Source organism: Salvelinus alpinus, chromosome 24 (genome assembly GCF_045679555.1).
Source record: "Salvelinus alpinus chromosome 24, SLU_Salpinus.1, whole genome shotgun sequence".
NCBI lineage: Eukaryota > Metazoa > Chordata > Actinopteri > Salmoniformes > Salmonidae > Salvelinus > Salvelinus alpinus.
Window position 1 is genome coordinate 791,302 of NC_092109.1, and position 18,119 is coordinate 809,420.

An 18,119-nucleotide genomic window follows, 5' to 3' on the forward strand; every position below is an offset into this window, starting at 1 on the left:
TATAATGTTTACATACCCTACATTACCCATCTCATATGTATATGTATATACTGTACTCTATATCATCTACTGCATCTTGCCATCTTTATGTAATACATGTACCACTAGCCACTTTAAACTATGCCACTTTATGTTTACATACCCTACAGTACTCATCTCATATGTATATACCGTACTCTATACCATCTACTGCATCTTGCCTATGCCGTTCTGTACCATCACTCATTCATATATCTTTATGTACATATTCTTTATCCCTTTACACTTGTGTGTATAAGGTAGTAGTTGTGGAATTGTTAGGTTAGATTACTTGTTGTTATTACTGCATTGTCGGAACTAGAAGCACAAGCATTTCGCTACACTCGCATTAACATCTGCTAACCATGTGTATGTGACTAATAAAATTTGATTTGATTTGATCCGATAAATGGTTGATTTAGGTGCAATCTTACTGGCAGCAATATCCTTGCAGCAATATCCTTGCCTGTGAAGCCCTTTTTGTGCAAAGCAATGATGACGGCACGTGTTTCCTTGCAGGTAACCATGTTTGACAGAGGAAGAACAATGATTCCAAGCACCACCCTCCTGTTGAAGCTTTCAGTTTGTTTTTCGAACTCAATCAGCATGACACAGAGTGATCTCCAGCCTTGTCCTCGTCAACACTCGTGTTAACGAGAGAATCACTGACATGTCAGCTGGTCCTTTTGTGGCAGGGCTGAAATGCAGTGGAAATGTTTTTGGGGGATTCAGTTCATTTGCATGGCAAAGAGAGACTTTGCAATTAATTGCAATTCATCTGATCACTCTCCATAACATTCTGGAGTATATGCAAATTACCATCATACAAACTGAGGCAGCAGACTTTGAAAATGTATATTTGTGTCATTCTCAACTTTTGGCCACGACTGTACATACAGTATGACTGACCGGGTCAATCTGTTAACTGACAGACCTGGTGATTCACACTCACAGCAGCACAGTGTGTGGTAAACACCTGACATGGCAATTCAATCTTTAAATTCATCCGTTTACTCTCTGCTTGAGATGAGACACCGTTAGTGCATTCGGAAATTATTCAGCCCCCTTGACTTTTTATACATTTTGTTACTTTTCAGCCTTATTCTAAAATGGATTAAATAAAAAATGTTCCTCATCACTCTATACACACAATAGCCCATAATGACAAAGCGAAAACAGGTTTTTAGACAACTGATACCTTCTTTACATACAGTACCAGTCAAAAGTTTGGACACCTACTCATTCAAGGATTTTCCTTTATTTTTACTATTTTCTACATTGTAGAATAATAGTGAAGACATCACAACTATGAAATAACACATATGGAATAATGTAGTAAAAAGTGTTAAACAAATTAAAATATATTTTAGATTCTTCAAAATAGCCACCCTTTGCCTTGATAACAGCTTTGCAAAACTATTCTGCAGCATTGAAGGTCCCCGAGAACACAGTGGCCGCCATCATTCTTAAATGGAAGAAGTTTTGAACGCCCGGCCAAACTGAGCAATCGGGAGAGAAGGGCCTTGTTCAGGGAGGTGACCAAGAACCCGATGGTCACTCTGACAGAGCTCCAGAGTTCCTCTATGGAGATGAGAGAATCTTCCAGCTGTCTGTGACCATGCGAAAAAACCTTTCCAAGCCAAACCTTCATCTCTTACCCGCTACACACAACCTACATCGCTGTCACCATATTAGCTAAAGTCATACCAATGATTTTTAGAACTAACCCAAGATAGACCAGAGCCTGTCGTTTCCAATGGGAGCAAATTAATCCTAGTGGGCAGAACAAGCAAGGAGGTGGGCAGAGCCAAGGACGAGCAAGTGAGATCCTATTGGCACGTTCTAATATTTATTTGCCTATTTCCTCTAGGAAACGCCTACTCTGTTTAGTGTGCGTATGCAGCAACTCAATTTGCCCTCCTAAACAATGCAGTTTTTAGAAACAAAGGGTAAAGTCTACAAAACACAGTCCACTCTTAAAGATTCTAGCTTTGGAAACAGAAAACTGTATGGAAATAAAATGTTTAATCAATGACTAAATTTGCATAATGTCTGACAAAATTAATCTCGCTCCATCTTCTCCCACTGCCGGCCACTGGGCTTCCTCTCTTCACCATATTTGGTAGTGAGTGCAAACAACTGGATGCTTCACATTTATACATCCAGTGAAATATCTGGCTCATTGTTGTATCTGTGTTCATAGCGACTAGAACTAACACGTTAGTAAACCCGCTACAATCATGCAGTGCAATAAACAAGCAGTTTAGCAGTTACACTGGCGGGCCCCTGTGGCAATAAATTTCATAAAACCAAAAGCTTACCTTGACTTGTAACAGTTCCAGTGTTGGATATCCATAGCCAGCTAGCGAACATAGCATCCCTCTGTTTGAACCGGGTGTTATCGAGTAAGCTAAACTAGTTAGCTGCATTTGCTAGCTAAGTGAAAAAAATGCTACGACATATAGCTAGTTCTCCCTCTTTTTCTTCTCCATTTTTAAATAAATATATTTGTTAAACTGTAAATATTGTCTTTCTGAGTCAATTACTCACCATATTTTATGCAGCGCTAGCTAGCTAGCTAGCTGTAGCTTATGCTTTCAGTACAAGATAGGGATGCACCGATATGACATTTTTGGCCGATACTGATATCTGATATTTTCCTTGCCAAAGAAAAACGATACCGATATTTATTTACAATTTTAGCTGCTATTAAGCAATCTAGTAGAGTTAAATAGTTGAGAAACACACACACACTGACCAAAAAGTTATTTTATTGGCATTTACAAATGTCCCCATTAACAGTAAAACATCATCAAAACCTACTTCTTTCACTTGTTGTGCTGTTTTGTTAATTTGTTCAGTCTCAACCAGGATTTCATCATACATGTCAAGCAGTCACTGTCCGTTTCCATCTTATCCAGCTGTGTCTGTAACACTCTTCACGTAAACCCTGTTTCTTGTCTGCATCGAAAGTAGCGGTCCTTGTACCTAGCATTGAGCATGGTGGTGACACCATAAAGTGGCTCAGAGACAATGCCACCGACTCGCTTGTTCACAGCCTTGAGTACTTTTGCAAGTTTTAACCCCACGGTCTGTGTTGGCAGTTTTGTTGAGCAGGCATTTCAATGCCATGACAGAGGGTATCACGTCTGCTGCAGACGCAGTTGATTAGCTTATTTCTCGAGTCAGTTGTTCGAATGGCGCTAGGAGTGTGTTCTTGTTTCAAATGTTCTCAAATGCCATTGAAATGGCAGCAGCAGTATGAGAACCAGCACATTCTTGAGCATGCAATACGGCTTTCCTCAGTACGAAATCCTTGTCGACCCACTGCTGTCATACTCAGCATGCTCATGGGGCTGACATCGCTGGTCCAAATGTCAGTTGTGAAGGTAATAGCAGTGACGCCCATAGATGTGCGTTTCAACAATACTGTGTAACTCCGGTAGGGCAACATCTGAAAAATAGCTCCTACTTGGTAGTGTGTACCGGGGCTAGAGGTATTTGTATTTATTATGCATCCCCATTAGCTGCTGCTTTGGCTACTCTTCCTGGGGTCCAGCAAAATTAAGGCAGTTTATACAATTTTAAAACATTACAATACATTCACAGATTTCACAACTCACTGTGTGCCCTCAGGCCCCTACTCCACCACTACTACAACTACTGTACTAAATCCATGTGTATGTATAGTGCATATGTTATCGTGTGTGTGTATGCATGTGTCTGTGCCAATGTTTGTGTTGCTTCACAGGCCCCGCTGTTCCATAAGGTGTTTTTTTCTGTTTTTTAAATCAAATTTTACTGCTTGTGTCATTTACTTGATGTGGAATAGAGTTCCATGTAGTCATGGCTCTATGTAGTACTGTGTGCCTCCCATTGTCTGTTCTGGACTTGGGGACTGAAGAGACCTCTTGTGGCATGTCTTGTGGTGTATGCATTCAACATGTTTAGTGCATTCAAAATGTCAATACCTCTCATAAATAAAAGTAGTGATGAAGTCAATCTCTCCTCCACTTTCAGCCAGGAGAGATTGACATGCATATTATTAATATTAGCTCTGTGTACATCCAAGGGCCAGCCGTGCTGCCCTGTTCTGAGCCAATTGCAATTTTTCTAAGTCCTTTTTTGTGGTTCCTGACCACACGACTGAACAGTAGTCAAGGTGCGACTAAACTAGGTGCCTGTAGGACCTGCCTTGTTGATAGTGTTGTTAAGAAGGCAGAGCATCGCTTTATTATAGACAAACTTCTCCCCGTCTTAGCTACTACTGCATCAATAAGTTTTGACCATGACAGTTTACAATCTAGTGTTACTCCAAGCAGTTTATTCATCTCAACTTACTCAATTTCCACATTATTTATTACAAGATTTAGTTGACGTTTAGGGTTTAGTGAGTGTTTTGTTCCAAATACAAAGCTTTTAGTTTAAAAAATATTTAGGTCTAAATTATTCCTTGCCACCCACTGAAATGAACTGCAGCTCTTTGTTGAGTGTTGCAGTCATTTCAGTCACTGTAGTAGCTGACGTGTATTGTGTTGAGTCATCCACATACATAGAAACTCTGGCTTTACTCAGTCAGTGGCATGTTGTTAGTAAAAATGAGAAAAGCAAGGGGCCTAAACAGCTACCCTGGGGAATTCTTGACTCTAACTGGATTATATTTGATAGGCTTCCATTAAAGAACACCCTCTGGGTTCTGTTAGACAAGTAACTCTTTATTCACATTAGGTGCTCGAGCAGTCGGCGAAAGCCAACATCATCCATGACAGAACGGTTGATTGTCAAGGGCAATGAATTCCATTATCTTGGCGTTAATGTTTTTAGCCTTTGAGTTGTCTCGCTCAAATGTTCTTACTCTTTCAAATGACTGCTCGACTTCAACTTGTTTAGTTGTTGGAAGTGTGCGCTTAGTATTTTTCTGCTTTTGTTCTGTGTAGGGCTGTATTTTTCGTGGCGTCATTACGTCATCTACCTACGCTATATAGGTATGCACATCGGCGTTAAACTAGACATCGGGCCAATGCCGATGTTGGCATTTTTAACTACTATCACCTGTTTCTGATATGCTTACCTTTTTATATTGTGCATCCCTAGTACTAGATTCATTCTCTGATCCTAAGATTGGGTGGACAACGTAATTTCATGCTGCAAAAGCTCTGATAGGTATGGAACGCCGTTAGGGGTCTTTGCGTGTCAAAAAAGATACACGTCAAATAACATTATTTGACGTGTCAAATAAGTTTGTTGACCAATCAGGACCTGAATATCACATAATTTAATCAGGACCTGAATATCACATAATTTAATCAGGACCTGAATATCACATAATTTAATCCGTTCACTATTTTTGTACGTAGTTATTACACATTGATTACACTATCACTCGTATTTCATATGTCACAACGATTCATCGATACGCATGCTATGATGCTGGTAAGGTTGTCTCGCGCACCAACAGTGCTGGTCATAAAAAGCTAGCTAGCTCATGAATGCGAACAATGTCCTTCCCCAAAAACACAGCAAAACGACATTTGTTTCAGTAGCTAACTATAGCTATCTAACTATATAGCTAGGTGTCATCTAAAAATAATTTATAAGACAGTTCTTATTTGATTAATGGTGGTTGGACCCATCTATGTGAAGCTAGCAAGAATAGTGGAATTTGCGGTTATCCTTCAAAATAAAAGTATATAATTGACAGTGATGCAAATTAATACAAATAGAATGATGCCATAATTGAATAGATCATGCTAAACGAGGTTGAAATGTTGTTATATAAAATCAACAAAAGACAACAATTTGTTCATTTGACGAAAAGCTCTTGAAATCACACTGGTTGTATTAGACTTTAGAATTGCATTGGGGGCATACTTATTTCACTGTACAGCCTTACCTATGGATTGTGGATCAATGACATAGGGTATCAGTCTACTCAGCGACACCCATAGAAACATTAGCGTCATAGCTCTTAATTGAGCCGCATTTCTTGTCAACCCATGTGTATTGAACACCATTCCCGAGGAAAAACAATACTGCGTGGATGTTTTGGAGTCTGATAACTCTGAGGAGGACGTTGGGTCTTGAGTAGACTGATACCCCATTTCATTGATCCCCAATCCTTAGGTAAAGCTGTACATTGCAATATGAATGTCAATACACACAATAGGCTGACTGGGGAGGCGATTTCGCACAGTCACAGTCCCTCAAATAAGAGCTACAACACTAATATTATTTTTTTTAACCTTTATAACTGTGTTATTTGACGTCTCAAATTAAAAGCTTATTTAACACGTCAAATAGTGTTATTTGACGTATCTTTTTTGACACGTAACGACCCATACTGCGTTCCATAAATAGGTTGGAGGGGACGTCCTCCGGAAGTTGTCATAATGACTGTCTATGTAAGGGGGTGAGAACCATGAGCCTCCTAGGTTTTGTATTGAAGTCAATGTAACCAGAAGTGGACGGACATCTGTCCTCCGAATACACCATGACGCTAGCCTACAGAGTGCTGTTGTGGCTTCTGTAGACCTTCATTGCAAAACAGTGTGTTTTTAATAAATTATTTGGTGACGTGAATATATTTAGTGTAGTTTTATCTAAATAGGATAACTTTTTTATATTTCACTTTTTTTTCTTCTTTTCGCTGAGGCGGATGGTCCTCCCCTAACTCCTCTGCCTCTCACTGGTTGAGAGGCAGACCCTCTGAGGCTGCTGCCCTCTCCCTACGCTGAGACTGACCAGGCTCCATCAGCCCAGTAAAATAAAAAGCAAATTATTAAAAGCTATGCTCACTCTGCTGTGCCTCACAAGTAATACAAAAACTGATCTGTTACCAGTGTGATCATTTAGCCTACCTCAGATGTTGAAATATATATTTTTAAATGGTCTGAGAAGAACAGCAATGCATTGGCAGGGCAATTCAAGCAAAGCCAATATGCAGTGATAATGTTTTAAGCCTATAGCCTACTGTACAAACTTAATTACTACCATTTTGTTTTTAAATATGTCAATGTTACAGGCTTACGTTTTAAAAAAAATATATATAAAATCTGAATGGTAGATCTCGGCTTGCGTTTTGACTCAAAGTGATCTTGACTCAAAAAAGGTTGGCGACCACTGCTCTAAAAGGAGCACCTAGTCTAAGAGACTATTGATCGAGCCAGAGAGAGACAGGAGCAGCAATGTGTTGCGTTGTCTCTCTTCCCGCGGGGTTTGTACTGCATGTGTCTAGACAGTGCCCCCCCCCTCTCTCTGTTCCACTTACTGCTGCTGGCACTAAAAGAGACCGACATAGACCGAACACTCACACTATTTATAGGCTATCCCCTCTAAAGAGAACACTAGCTAATAGCTGCCTATCTGAAGCTCTACGGTCTTTCAGCCATTGTGATTTTAGGCCATTTCATGTGTATTAGGTACCACAAATGGAGTAAAGCAAAAAGAGCAGGCAAAATAAAATCCTTTAGATCGTTTCGTTGCCCTTAGAATTGATAACGAGTGATGCCGTTTTTATCTCTTGAATGAATGTCAAGTCTTTTGAAGCGTTTCTAATCCAAATAGTCAGTATGATTCTGTATGAAAATGAGTCGGACATTATCTGAGCATTGTAGTTTGGGGGCAGCCAATCATGTTGATATCAGGCTAAATGTTGGATCAAATAGCAATACACTGCTCAATCATATTTCTGAGAAATAGACTGAATTAAAGGTCAAATGGGTTCATGCAGTTCACGATTGGCTATAACTGGATGGATATCTCAATATTATTACTAGCTCTCCTCCTAGGGGTGAGTGACGTCATCTCACTGTAATGAAGGTGTGTCCACGAGTCATACTTGATGGATGTCTCATAACCACACCAAACACGTGCTATTTGTTCTAGATAGAAGCCTGCTGATCTATGGCTGCATTCATGTGCTGGTTATGAGGAGATGGAGGAAGAGAGGGATTTTATTTTATTAGGATCTCTCTTTTAGTCCTCATTTGGACTAATCTTCCAAGAGTTCTTAAACATTAAAATACAATTTATAATACAGTCACATTTTCACATATAACACAATGTTACAAACATGCATAATACGCAGACATATTGGCCAGATAAATAGTGTGAAGAGGGGGACATCTATTTGTGTCTTTCTTTCTCTTTAACCTCTCTTTCCTGGTGGCTTACAATAGTGCTGTTTAGTATTTATCTCCTGCCTCTGTCAGTCTGTGTGTGTTGTGGGGGAGGGGGGGAATTCACCCGGGAGGAGAGACGCATGGATCACTCCCGTCTCTCCCAAATCTCTAACAAACTTCAGCGGCTTGGGGAAACTCAGCTAAATAATGACCCAAAAAAAGTATTAATTCTAAAAATTAAAGTAAATAAACTGTCTAAACAACTCAATGTTATATGGCTACCTTCAATTTAGATTTTATGTCCAATTAATGAAGCATTTCATGCATTAGTGCTTTGAATGTGTCCTCAGGTGTGATGACATAATTCATGTTAATATAAAGGTTTAAAGCCAGACTCAGTCCCAAATAAAATGTATCTTTTTTTTTCTGGTTTAAATTATCTAAAAATTTAGAGACGAAAGATTAATTTGACATTTGGGTCACTTCAAAATAAGGGTGTAATGACACACGTATTTTTACCAAACCGTTCGATGGCGAGTCGTGGGGTCGATAAACCAGAATTGGAGGATCCGCCATAATTCTTTAATTCTCCAGGTTGGGAGCATTTTGGCTTCCTTGTAGGTTACAATGCCGATGGACAGACCATAGTGGATAAAACGGTATATCGTCACGCTCAACGAAATTAGCGTATGCAGCTGCCAACATCTAAAATATGTTGACACATTTACACCGACATCCCCCAGTATACCCGGAGGAAGACACAAACGCAAATAAACAAAATATCAAATATAATTAGTCACATAGACATGGTTAGCAGATGTTAATGTTAGTGTAGCTAAATTCTTGTGCTTGTAGTTCCGACAGTGCATTAATATCTAACAAATAATCTAACAATTCCCAACAACTACCTAATACACACAAATCTAAAGGCGTGAATGAGAATATGTACATATAAATATATGGATGAGCGATGACTGAGCGGCATAGGCTAGGTGCAATAGATGGTATAAAATACAGTATATACATGTGACATGAGTAATGTAAGATATATGTAAACATTATTAAAGTGGCATTGTATAAGTGACTAGTGATCATTTATTAAAGTGGCCAGTGATTGGGTCTCAATGTAGGCAGCAGCCTTTCTGAGTTAGTGATTTCTGTTTTAGCAGTCTGATGGCTTTGAGATAGAAGCCATTTTTCAATCTCTCGGTCCCAGCTTTGATGCACCTGTACTGACCTCGCCTTCTGGATGATAGCGGTGTGGACAGGTAGTGGCTTGGGTGGTTGTTGTCCTTGATGATCTTTTTGGCCTTCCTGTGACATCGGGTGGTGTAGGTGTCCTGGAGGGCAGGTAGTTTGCCCCCGGTGATGCATTGTGCAGACCGCACCATCCTCTGGAGAGCCTTGCGGTTAAGGGCGATGCAGTTACCGTACCAGGCTGTGATACAGCTCGAAAGGATGCTCTTGATTGTGCATCTGTAAAAGTTTGGTCCACCCACACAGACAGCATTGTGAAGAAGGCGCTGTTGCGCCTTCTTCACAATGCTGTCTGTGTGGGTGGACCATTTCAGTTTGTCTGTAATGTGTATGCAGAGGAACTTAACTTTTCACCTTCTCCACTGCTGTCCCTTCAATGTGGATAGGGGGGAGCTCCCTCTGCTGTTTCCTGAAGTCCGCAATCATCTCCTTTGTTTTGTTGTCGAGTGAGAGGTTGTTTTCCTGACACCACACTGAGTGCCCTCTCCTCCTCCCTGTAGGCTGTCTCGTCGTTGTTGGTAATCAAGCCCACTACTGTTGTGTCGTCTGCCAACTTGATGATTGAGTTGGAGGCGTGCATGGCCACGCAGTCGTGGGAGTACAGGAGAGGGCTGAGCACGCACCCTTGTGGGGCCCCAGTGTTGAGGGTCAGCGAAATTATGTTTCCTACCTTCACCCCCTAGGGACGGCCTGTCAAAGTCCAAGACCCAATTGCACAGAGTGGGGTTGAGACTCAGGGCCTCCAGCTTGATGATGAGCTTGGAGGGTACTATGGTGTTGAATGCTGAGCTGTAGTCAGTGAACAGCATTCTTACATTATTTTTTTAATTTTGTCCAGATGGGATTGTGTAGTGTGATGGCGATTGCATCATTTGGGGACCTGTTGGGGCGGTATTCAAACTGAGGTGGGTCTAGCGTGGCTGGTAAGGTGGAGGTGATATAATCCTTGACTAGCCTCTCAAAGCACTTCATGACGGCAGAAGTGAGTACTACGGGGCGGTAGTCATTTAGTTCTGTTATCTTTGCCTTCTTGGGTACAGGAACAATGGTGGCCATCTTGAAGCATGTGGGGACAACAGACTGGGATAGGGAGTGACTGAATATGTCCGTAAATACACCAGCCAGCTGGTCTGCGCATGCTCTGAGGACACAGCTAGGGATGCCGTCTGGGCCAGCAGCCTTGTGAGGGTTAACACGTTTAAATGTTTTACTCATTTCCGCCACGGAGGTCCTTGTTTGCGAGCTGCCCCTCTGCATTCAAGCAGCCCTTGGCAGCATTCAAGCAGCCCTTGGCAGCTGATTCTGGTTGGGCCAAAGAAATTACAAGAGCAATATGTAGGCTATGTTTTACAGTCTTTGGTTTATAGCTACGGATATGCGCCCATTCTCGGGGGTTGAGAATAGGGGATTTCAGCACTTAGTGAAATTTCTGGAGCCACGTTACGAACTTCCCTCTTGCACCCATTTCAGCAAACGCCTACTACCCGCTCTATATTAGATTTTTTTTGTTACATTTTCATTGTTGAACATAAGACTGTAAAGCACCAGGAAATCAGCTCCAGTGATTTATAATTTTGGAAATCTGTTCCCAAGTATTCCAACGCATAATAGAAGACACATGATATGATACAAATGTAAGCAGGGTTTAAAATGATTGTTTTAGTCAAATATATCTGTTTTGGTGGACAATTTGTTAATTATTTGTTATGTTCCGGCCATCCGCTCAAGAAAAAAATTGTCCCACGGCTAAATATAGTTGATTAACCCTGCTATATATTTTTTGGTTTAAATATGGTTTTGTATGTATACATTAGGGTTCAAATTGTGGACTGTTCTGTACGAGTACATGTACTGTTACACCCCTAATGAAAAGCAATCTGTTTTTTTACTCTATAATTTGTTTACAATGATGTATTTTTAGTTTATGGTTGACGTAGCTTGTTGGCCATTAGCCAATCAGTGTTTCTCGACGAGTTCAAATCACATGAATGCATCCATTTACGACTTCACAACTGGTAAATTTCCACCTCCAACCTCACATAGTTGCAAACGCAGCATCAGAGTAGAAACAGACAATGCCAGGAACATTGTGAATGGCATTTAATTTTCCCTCCGTACCAAAACCGAACCGTGACCCCAAAACCGCAATACGTACCGAAGCGTGGGTTTGGTGAACCTTTACGCCCCCACTTCAGTGATAAAAAAATGTAGGTTTTATGATTTTGTTAGTGAAGCAGCTTTGTTTACAAATTGCAGATCAGATTTCTCCAGTTAATTATGACACTTAGGCCAATTGATAATTTTTCTTGTGCACGCTCTATCTGTTCTGCTGACCCATCCATGACTACAGCAACACATCAACAATACATGTATCTAGCTATATCCCTCTTATTACAAAACAATACTCATTATGAATGAGAGTTGAGTGTTACAGAATAAAAGTGTATTTTAGCTGACAAATGCAATGTAACGGGTATTAATATCGAGTGTGTTCGAGCGGTAAGCCTAACGTAGCTGACTACAGACAAAAGTCGGCAGGTGAAGTCGGGGTAGGTGCATCTGCAACAGCCGAAAGTCAGACTGTAGTGGTTTTCCAACAGCAAGGCTCAAATCAACATGGCAGTGTCAACATAGCTGCTATTGATAAAAAAAATAAACGTTTCTATACCCAATATCACACAAAATGAAAACATAATGTGTGTACAATTAATTGGTTAGAGAGGTCTCAAATATAATTGTCATTTGTATCCCCTGTAGCTTTAGACTCGTGGCAAAGTTGGTTCCTCTTTCAGTCACGTCTTTGGCCATGTTCCCATGTGAAAAAAAAATAAAAGATAAGGCTGTAAATTAACAGACCCTTTGCTATGAGACTCTAAATTGAGCTCAGGTGCATCCTGTTTACACTGATCAGCCTTGAGATGTTTCTACAACTTGATTGGAGCCCACGTGATACATTCAATTGATTGGCCATGATTTGTAAAGGCATACACCTGTCTATATAAGGTCCCACAGTTGACAGGGCCCATTGTGTTCCACTGATTTCAAAATGTGTTATGAAATGAGAGAGTCCGCATTGCATGGCACGATGATCTCCAGAAAGTTGTCCATCACATCATTCTTCCCACTGACCTTTGTCGATAGCTCCTGATAAATTCAGGGCAGCAATGTTATTGAGAGCAGTAGCAACGTATTTGCAGTTCTCCATGGCTAACATAATATCTTTCGAAAAAAACTGCAGTAAAGTTATTATCTACGCTTTACGAGCAGCTCATTTTGTAGACACAAGATGCAACACCGCAGACCAATCCAAACTCATCTTTTGGCATGTCCAGCCCACTCATTATCTCAGCCAATCATGGCTAGCGAGAAGGTTGACTTTTTTTGTGGCTAAACCAACTAGGCTTGTAATTTTAACAATTTTATTTGTATTTACAGATGACATACAAGTTTGATATTAAGGCACATGAAAGTTCGAGAAGGGATTTCTGACAAACGCATTTTGATTTAAAAAAATGTCCGTTCAAAAGGCTCTCCTGTGATATCGTGACTTGCGGCATACGCCTAGTTTCCTGAATTGGGTCTAGAATAGCCATTTAGAGTAAATGAGACTCTCTGAGTCTAGCTTTAATGATACCCACTATTTAGTTCTGTCTTTAAATCAATAATCATATTCTGTCATTTCAAATGAAAAACACCAATTTCCTTGTATAATGATGATAACCAATTGTCTCGCTATTATATTTTTAGTAAGATTCAGTAATTTCATTAAACCTAGATAAAAAAAGCCATTATTTTATTATAATATTACCTGCCTCGTGCTTAACAATTATTCATACATTTGGTCAAGGACAACACCTTTTTTCCATGTGTGCGTGCAGATGCTTGAGTGCCTGTGAGCTGCTGTATGCGTGCGTGGCTGCGTGTGTCCGCACACTCACTATCAGCCTGGCTTCTTCAAGATAGGAGCCGAGCCTGGCAGTGAGTCGACCAGACTGCAACCAGCAGCAGTGTTATCGACTAGGGGACGCTGTGGACAGCGTGGAAATGTGAACATGATTAGACCTGATAGCATCTCTGTTGTACACTCAGCTGGACACAGACAGATAGGACTACACCGGCCTGGCTGCTGCTGGGCTGATACTGTTGGGCCCTGCTGCACTGATACAAACACACACCTACTGCAATGGTATTTTGTCAGGGCTATGATCATTGATTGGCACTCTCTTATTGATCTGCTTCTAATTATATTATTTATCTCTGCCTTATATTTTAGCCTGGGTGGTGTTCATTAAGGCACCGTAGCAAAACGCTTTGCAACAGAAAACAAAAATGTGTGTTTTCTCTTGGACAAGATCAGATAGTAACTCCCAGTTTCAGACCGTTTTGTGCCTGCTGAACACGACCCTGGTCTGTGCTTTAGCCTACTTCTCTGACATTTACTATGGTGCCAAAGTCCTACATATCTAATAGGCTACTTCAATCTTCCCCTCTCTGCCATTCCTTCTCCTCTGACTGACGTATCTTCCCTGTCTTCCTCTCCTCCTCCTCAGACTCGCAGCGCTCCCACCTTTCCTCCTTCACCATGAAGCTGAAGGACAGGTTCCACTCTCCAAAGATCAAGAGGACCCCATCGAAGAAGGGCAAGCAGCTGCAGGTCGAGCCAGCCGTCAAGAGCCAAGAGAAACCTGTCAACAAGGTGGGTGGGTGGGAGGTAGAGCTAGGCAATACAAAAAGTTATATTGTGATAAATTGACCTTTTTTTATGCACAGTTACTTTCCATTAGGGCTTTAGACTGACCTTTTCCAGTGCCAAGTGGGACATAAAAGGAGTTGACTATTTCATCTAACATGGTCAGGGAATGCATGATGGATATTTTGATGTGCAAACATGTCAAAATAGGATCCAGAATTATCAGATTTCTCTTTTTGCCTCTTTATAGATGAATTTGCCGGCATCTCTTTTGTGCATTTTGGCCTAGGCTATGCTACAATTATTCACCACCTGAGGAAGTAGGAACTCAAAACACATTGGCTAAGTATGATATTGTTGCTAGATAGTCATGCAATTGATCTAACAGTAATTTCACCGCAAATGGCACACTTCTCTCTGTTCCGCCAGCGCGTCATCTGAATTACATACTCCGTTATTTCCTAAATATTGAGAGTTGAGAAATAATTGTTAATTGTTATACTCGCATTAAGCTGAGTCTATCCTCTTTTTTAACAGCAGTTACAGTAGCAATTCAATTTTGAAATGTTGCTCAACTGACCTACAATGCCTCCAGAAAGTACTCATACCCCTTGACTAATTCCACTTTTATATTGTTACAGCCTGAATTCAAAATGCATTAAATATATTTTTTGTTACCCATCTACACACAATACCACATAATGACAAAGTGTTTTAAGAAATGTTTGCAAATTTATTGAAAATGAAATGCAGATGGCTAATTTACATAAGTATTCACACCCATGAGTCAATACTTTTGTAGAAACACCTTTTGCAGCGATTACAACTGTGAGTCTTTTCTGGATAAGTCTCAAAGAGCTTTCCACACCTGGATTTTGCAACATTTGCCCATTATTCTTTCAAAATTCCTTAAGCTCTTTCAAATTGGTTGTTGATCATTGCGAGACAACCATTTTCAGGTCTTGCCATAGATTTTCAATTGGATTTAGGTCAAAACTGTAACTCGGACACTCAGGAACATTCACTGTCTTCTTGGCCTGCTGAAAGGTGAATTGATCTCCCAGTATCTGCTGGAAAGCAGACTGAACCAGGTTTTCCTGTAGGATTTTTTTCTGTAATTTTCTCAATTCCGTGTATTTTTATCCTGAAAAACTCCCCAGTCCATAACAATTACAAGCCTACACATAACATGATGCTGCCACCACTATTCTTGATAATATGGAGTGTGTTACTCAGTAATGTGTTGTATTAGATTTGCCCCAGACATAACACTTTTTATTCAGGAACAAAAGTGAATTGCTTTGCCACTTTTTTGCTTTAGTGCCTTGTTGCAAACAAGATGCATGTTTTGGAATATTTTTATTCTGTACAGGCTTCCTTCTTTTCACTCTGTCAACTAGGTTAGTATTGTGGTGTAATTACAATGTTTTTGATCCATCCTCAGTTTTCTCCTGTCACAGCTATTAAAACTCTAACTGTTTTAAAGTCACCATTGCCCTAATGGTGAAATCCCTGAGCCGTTTCGTTCCTCTCGGGCAACTGAGTTAGGAAGGACGCCTGCATCTTTGAAGTGACTAGGTGTATTGATACACCATCCATAGTGTAATTAATGACTTCACCATGCTCAAAGCATTGGAAAGCCTCCCTGGTCTTTGTGGTTAATCTGTGTATGAAATTCACTGCTCGACTGAGCGACCTTACAGATAATTGCATGTCTGGAGTACGGAGATGAGGTAGTCATTCAAAAATCATGTTAAACACTATTATTGCACACAGTCAATGCAACTCATTATGTTACGTGTTAAGCAAATGTTTACTTCTGAACTTGGCTTGTCATAACAAAGGGGTTGAATACTTATTCACTTAAGACATTTGAGAATTTGTAAAAATTCTGAAAAACATATTTCCACTTTGACATCATGGGGTATTGTGTGTAGGCCAGTGACATAAAAAAATATGTAATCAATTTTAAATTCAGGCTGTAACACAACAACATTTGGAAAAAGTCCAGGTGTGAATACTTTCTGAAAGCACGGTATGCTTGCGCTTATCAGAATGCATCTCTCCCTTCACACAGGTTCATGCACGTTACTGTTGACCAAATAATTATTTTATAACCAAATAATCATCAGGAACATTGTGTAGCCTAACCACCGAAATTACCGATGGCTTCGGGAAGAGGACATTGTGGTAAGAGGGCATGTCGGAGTCTTTCATTTTCGGTTTATCGTTTCAGCTCTAGTGGGAGGGGTGCTAGTGTGTGTACTCGCATGTCGTGGGAAAGCAAGCTCTCCCACCTATTCCATGCTCTTGTTTACCTGTGTGTGTGTGTGTTGTTTTCCATCCAGTGCCTTTCTATTGCTCTGCCATATTGTGTGTTTGTGTGTGAGAGGTTCCCGTGGGTTCTCTGTGTTGCTGGGTGTTGGTGCCTGCCTCGAAGCGTGAGACCCAGGCTGCTTCCCAAATGGCACCCAATACCCTACATAGTGCACTATTACCCATAAAGCCCTGGTCAAAACTAGTGCACTATATAGAGGATAGGGTGCCATTTGGTGGAGACACCCATACAGACATGAATGGAGCTGGAGCTGGCCAGTTTCATGAATGAACACTCATTCCCAAGGCTATTAGGATAGTGACTTCACTTCCCCAACAGTATTGTATATGGCTTAGTGCCATATTAGATAGGGATTCTCATGGTGGTGCGTGTTAACACTGGAGTTGTAGGTTTGATTTCGGGTTGGGTGATATTACGATAGCATCGTCTATCAACGATGATTGACTGCCATCGTTGATGGTGACGACATTGTGATGTGACAGACAATTGTTTAGCCTACTTGAGATTGACTGGCGATGCGCATAAAATAGCTGAATCTTGCAGCGCACAGCAGGGGAGCAAGTGACATTCTGAGTAATTTGCCTGTTCCTATTTGCTATATCCTATTTCAATAAATATATTATATAGCCTACAGAACGCAAGAGAGGAATGTAGGCCAGACAGAGTGGAGAATTCCACCAAAGCAGCACGAAATGTCCAGTCAGAAAATATTGTTTCGCTCTCTGTCGAGCATTAGGCTATAGCATTTCGGCTCCCGAGTGGCTCAGCGGTCTAAGGCACTGCATCTCAGTACAAGAGGCATCCGTACAGTCCCTGGTTCGAATCCAGGCTGTATCACATCCAGCCGTGATTGGGAGTCCCATAGGGCGGCGCACAATTGGCCCAGCATCGTCCGGGTTTGGCCGGGGTAGGTCGTCATTGTTAACTGACTTGCCAAGTTAAATAAAGGTTTAAAAAAAAAGATTAAGAAGAAATTAAAAAATAAAGATATATATATATTTATATTATATATATGACAATCTTGTGTTTAGCTGTTTTAAAAAAAAACTGCCTATATTCCCTTCTCGCCATTCGATAGACCATGAATATGACTGAAGGTCATATATGATCATATATGATCGTTTCATGCAGGGTTTCTCATCATCAAACAATGAATGTAGGGCCCTATAAAATCTGCTTTGCGGGCTATACGGACGGAATCACGGAATCCAGAGATTAAAACGGAATTCAACAATATTCCGCCCAAAAATGTACTTAGTAGGAAATCAACTACACTGAACAAAAATATACATGCAGCATGTTGGTCCCATGTTTCATAAACTGAAATTAAACATCCCAGAAATGTTCAATTAGCACAAAAAGCTTAAGCATGTTCTCTGCTATCCACATTGTTTTAAATATTATTTGGGGTTTAGGGGAGGGTCATTTTTTTTCAAGCGTTCAGGGCGGTTCAGGAAATGTTTTATTTTTACTGAAGGGGGGCCATCCATTTTTATTTCCAAGGTCCAATTTTCTCCAGGTATCCCTCGTTATAAACAATGTGCAGTCCCTAGTAATAAGAGAGAACAAGGAAAATCCCTCCTTGCGAGGTTGAAAACCAAATGGCCAATAATCAATGATTTATATACACTAGTTGACTGACAGGGTGCTGTTTTAAAGTCACCGGGTCTCCATCTTGGCACTCCCCCACCATTGT

At 40.6% G+C, this 18,119-nt stretch overlaps 1 protein-coding gene across 7 annotated transcripts in view; it reads left to right on the forward strand.

Annotated features, from left to right (window-relative positions):
- The window catches only part of LOC139551982 (rap guanine nucleotide exchange factor 1-like), a 106,037-nt gene that overhangs the window by 43,092 nt on the left and 44,826 nt on the right, over positions 1-18,119 (forward strand). For all 7 annotated transcript variants that reach the window (XM_071363313.1, XM_071363309.1, XM_071363310.1 and 4 more), the window contains exon 2: positions 13,946-14,091. In XM_071363313.1, coding sequence (XP_071219414.1) covers positions 13,978-14,091 — 114 coding nt within the window. In that variant the 5' untranslated portion in view covers positions 13,946-13,977. The remainder of the gene's footprint in view (positions 1-13,945; positions 14,092-18,119) is intronic.